Here is a 4,234-nt window from a genome sequence, read left to right as displayed (position 1 = left end):
AGAAAGGCTGTGGCAGTTGGACATTCTTCCTTACCGCAACGAGAAGCTGGTAATGCGATCACGACAGGACCAAGTAGCCATGGAACTGTTGGAGAGCAGAACTCAGCGTGTGGAAGTGGATGGAATCTGGCGTTATGCTACCCCCCTTGTACGCTCTCCAAATGCACCACCACTGAAGGGTACCAGGGAGTCAGTTCTACCCAATCTTAGGGGTACGGAGAAACGCTTGAGCAGGGATCCAGAGAAGGCTAAGGTTTATGAGGCCGAGATTCAGAAGCTCTTGGATGCAGGATATGTTGTCAAGGTCCCGCCAGAACTTCTACATATGGATAAGGAATCGTGGTTCATCCCACATCATCTTGTCCACCACAATGGTAAGGACAGACTAGTTTTCAACTGTTCCTTCATCCATCAAGGTCTCTCCCTCAACCAGCAGCTCCTTTCTGGCCCATGCCTTGGTGCTTCATTACTGGGGGGTTCTCATTCGATTCCGACAGAATCCAGTTGCTATCAGCGGAGACATACGTGCTATGTTTCATCAGGTGAGACTCCTGCCGGAGGACAAACCTCTTCTGAGGTTCATCTGGCGAAACATGCGGAAAGGAGATCAGCCTGATATCTACCAGTGGGAAGTCTTGCCTTTTGGAACAACCTGCAGCCCATGCTGTGCGACCTTTGCACTGCAGAAGCATGTCAGAGACCAGCAGGCAGGCGACGAAGGAGTGAGACAGTCCATAGAACAAAGCTTTTATGTGGACAACTGCCTACAGAGTCTTCCCACTGTGGAACAAGCCAGGCAGTTAGTCAACAAGATGAGATCCTTTCTTGCATCTGGGGGGTTCGAAATACGGCAGTGGGCCAGCAATGTCCCCTCAGTGGTTGAGCACTTACCCGCGAATGCGAAATCACAGAGTATAGAGCTATGGCTGCAGAAGAATCATTCTGACCCTCAGGAGCCGGCTCTAGGTCTGATGTGGCACTGCCTCAATGATCGTCTGGGTTACAGACACCGCCCGATGACAGAGTGTCTCCCGACAATGAGACACATCTACAAAGTCCTGGCATCCCAATATGACCCTTTAGGGTTCGTCAACCCCTTCACCACCAGGGCTAAAGTTTTAGTCCAGAAGCTCTGGGCTAAACCGAGAAGTTGGGATGACCCAAACCTTCCCACAAATCTGCTTGAGAGCTGGAGAGCATGGGAACATGAATTACCTAACCTTGCTATGGTTGTGTTTCCCCGTTGTTACATCCCTTCACATTTCAAGGTGGAGGCGTCCCGATTCAGCTTACACATTTTCTGTGATGCAGCCGAGGTGGCATATGGAGCAGTAGCGTACCTGCTTATCGAGCAACAGGGTGAAGTCCACACTTCCTTCGTGATGGCCAGGTCAAGGGTAGCTCCAAAGCGACAATTGACAATGCCGCGGTTGGAACTTTGTGCAGCCTTGGCGGGTGCACAGCTCGCTAAGCTTCTATTGCAAGAGCTGACCATTCATATTGAGTCGACGACACTCTGGACTGACTCTACTACCGTCTTGACCTGGATACAGTCTGAGTCCTGCCGGTATAAAGTATTTGTCGGCACTAGAGTGGCCGAAATCCAGGAATTGACTGACTTGCACTCATGGAGATATGTGGACTCAGCAAATAACCCGGCAGATGACATCACCCGGGGGAAGACACTGGTAGAGCTGGCAAATCCCAGTCGGTGGAATCAGGGACCTCATTTCCTCCATGAATCACCAGATCAGTGGCCAGCTATACCGCCTATGGAGAATCGAGATGATTCCTCAGAAACCAGAAAGACTGTATTCTGTGGACTAACTGTAGATGACCAGAGTCCGCAAATGCCAGACGCAGCTCAATTCACCTCCTGGAAAGCCTTGGTTAAGGCAACATACCAGTCCCTTTACGGGGCGGCCAACTTAGATGCAGGAACTCAGAGCCCTGATTATCGAAGCGCTGAAGCGTTTTTGTTAAGTCGGTCTCAGGTTGAGTCCTTCCCTTTAGAGTTTAAAGCCTTGAAGGTAGGCAAACCAGTGGCCCCTTCCAGTCGTCTGAACACTCTGGCACCGGAGTTTGATCAAGCATTAAGTTTAATTCGGGTTGGAGGACGGCTCCGGAGATTGGAAGGCCTGAGTCCAACCGAGTCTCATCCGGCAGTTTTAGACCCCCATCATTCTGTTACCAAGCTCCTCATCCAAGACTTTGATGAACGCTTATTTCATCCCGGTCCGGACAGAGTTTTTGCTGAGCTCCGTCGTTACTACTGGGTCCTGAGAGGCAGGCAAGCAGTGAAGCAACACAAGAGGGGGTGCGTTCAATGCCAGAGGTGGAGGGCTAAGCCAACAGTACCCATTATGGCTGATCTACCCTTGGCTCGTCTACGACTTCATCAACCACCATTCTTCTCGACAGGTGTCGACTGTTTCGGGCCCTTCACTGTCAAAGTAGGATGCCGCTCAGAAAAAAGATGGGGTGTGATCTTTAAATGTCTGACTACCCGCTGCATACACCTTGATCTCCTCAATAGCCTGGATGCCGATGCTTTCTTACTTTCCCTGAGACGTTTCATAGCACGGAGGGGTACTCCTTCGGAAATTCTCTCTGACCAAGGGACTAATTTCAGAGGTGCCGAAACAGAGCTGAGAGAAGCCTTCAGGAGAATGGAACCTCAACTGCAGGAACGGCTGGCTGACCATCAGATCACTTTCAAGATGAATCCTCCTGCGGCTCTGCATTTTGGCGGCACATGGGAGCGAGAGATCAAATCTGTGAAGTCAGCCCTGCAGGTTGTTGTAGGAAGTCAATCCCTGCCTGAAGATGTCTTGCACACTGTGTTAGTGGAGATAGAGGGTATCCTGAATAGTAAGCCACTGGGTTATGTCTCGTCTGACATTGCAGATGTAGACCCAGTCACGCCCAACTTCCTCCTCATGGGGCGGCGGGACTCTTCGCTACCCCAAGTGGTCTACACCCCAGAACCTCTGTCTAAGCGTCGATGGCGCCATGCCCAGACTATAGTTGATCACTTTTGGGCGTACTATACCCGGCATTACCTACCTAACTTCCAGCCTCGTCTTAAGTGGCAGCGTGAGACTCAGGATCTGACTCAGGGTACAGCGGTAATGGTGGTGGACCCACAACTGCCTCGTGCTCACTGGCCCATTGGTAGGGTTGAGAGTCTGGTTCCCAGCGGTCATATTAGGTCAGCAAAGGTCAGAATAAAGGATCCTCTGTATCTTAGACCTGTGGCTAAGCTAGTTCAACTCCCAGCACTCCCGGACGGTGATGAAACCGATGTTAAGAACTAAGGAATTTATATCTTCTACATTTTAGCTATGCTAATCTGGGGGCGGCTGTACTAAATTCCTTATTCATTTGGTATGGGTAGCCCTTTAATGTGTATTACGCTGTTACGCACGTACAGCCCGATGACGTGCATTCCGCCAGAGCGGTTTCAGTTTTCTCTCAGTTTCGTTTCTGCCGCCATCTTCTACGAGTGGTAAATGTGCGTGCATGAATGTAAGTTCATTTATCCTTATATTTAGCTGTTATATAGCGATATATTAACACTATCATGTCGCAGCTGTATATCCGATTGCCGCGCTGTGGACAATATAAACATGTATAGATGATGTATACTGAGGTGAATCTTTATGTTTACTGTATTCATTTATATTCTTATATATTTATTTGTTTATTTCAGACTAAACCACATTCTACCACCTCAGTTATGGCTAAAAGCTGTATAATGCTGGACATGTATATTGACACATCCTGAAGAGATAAACAGTTAACAATCTTCTGTCTCCTGTCACACTTCTTGCCGGAGTTCCGTAGTGGACTAGCCTTCCACCTAACTTCACAAAATAGAGTCCTTTACAGTGTGTGTGTGTGTGTGTGTGTGTGTGTGTGTGTGTGTGTGTGTGTGTGTGTGTGTGGGGGTTTACCACTGTGTCACATCACCTTTCCTTTTAATTACACTTTTTAAATGTTTGGGAATTGAGGAAACTAATTGTTGCAGTTTTGCAAGTGGATTTTTTTTGCCCAATCTCGGCTGATATAAGACATCTGCTCAACAGTCCGTGGTTGTCGTTGTCTGGTTTTCCTTTTCATGATGGGCCATACATTTTCAGTAGGAGACAGATCTGGACTGCAGGCAGTCAGGCACATCCACTCTATGGTGTAAAGTGTCTACAAAACCATTCTGTTTAAGCACATGCTGAAT

The 4,234-nt window shown here is 48.6% G+C and overlaps 1 protein-coding gene across 1 annotated transcript; it reads left to right on the top strand.

The window, feature by feature from the left end:
* Positions 1-525: 525 nt before the first annotated feature.
* On the top strand, positions 526-3,958 carry LOC309506115 (uncharacterized protein). Its single transcript, XM_082179697.1, has 2 exons — positions 526-3,528; positions 3,713-3,958. The coding sequence occupies exon 1, from the start codon at positions 531-533 to the stop codon at positions 3,315-3,317; it is 2,787 nt and encodes a 928-aa protein (XP_082035823.1). The 5' UTR covers positions 526-530; the 3' UTR covers positions 3,318-3,528; positions 3,713-3,958.
* The last annotated feature ends 276 nt before the right edge of the window (positions 3,959-4,234 follow it).

This window comes from Leuciscus leuciscus, assembly GCF_965113295.1.
Source record: "Leuciscus leuciscus genome assembly, chromosome: 9".
NCBI classification, from domain to species: domain Eukaryota; kingdom Metazoa; phylum Chordata; class Actinopteri; order Cypriniformes; family Leuciscidae; genus Leuciscus; species Leuciscus leuciscus.
Note: the sequence above shows the minus strand (reverse complement) of the source record. Positions and strands in the feature narration are given on the sequence as shown.

Bases quoted from the DNA above. Each gene is read 5' to 3' on its own strand.
- LOC309506115 (XM_082179697.1), top strand. From the start codon at position 531: ATGTTTCATCAGGTGAGACTCCTGCCGGAGGACAAACCTCTTCTGAGG.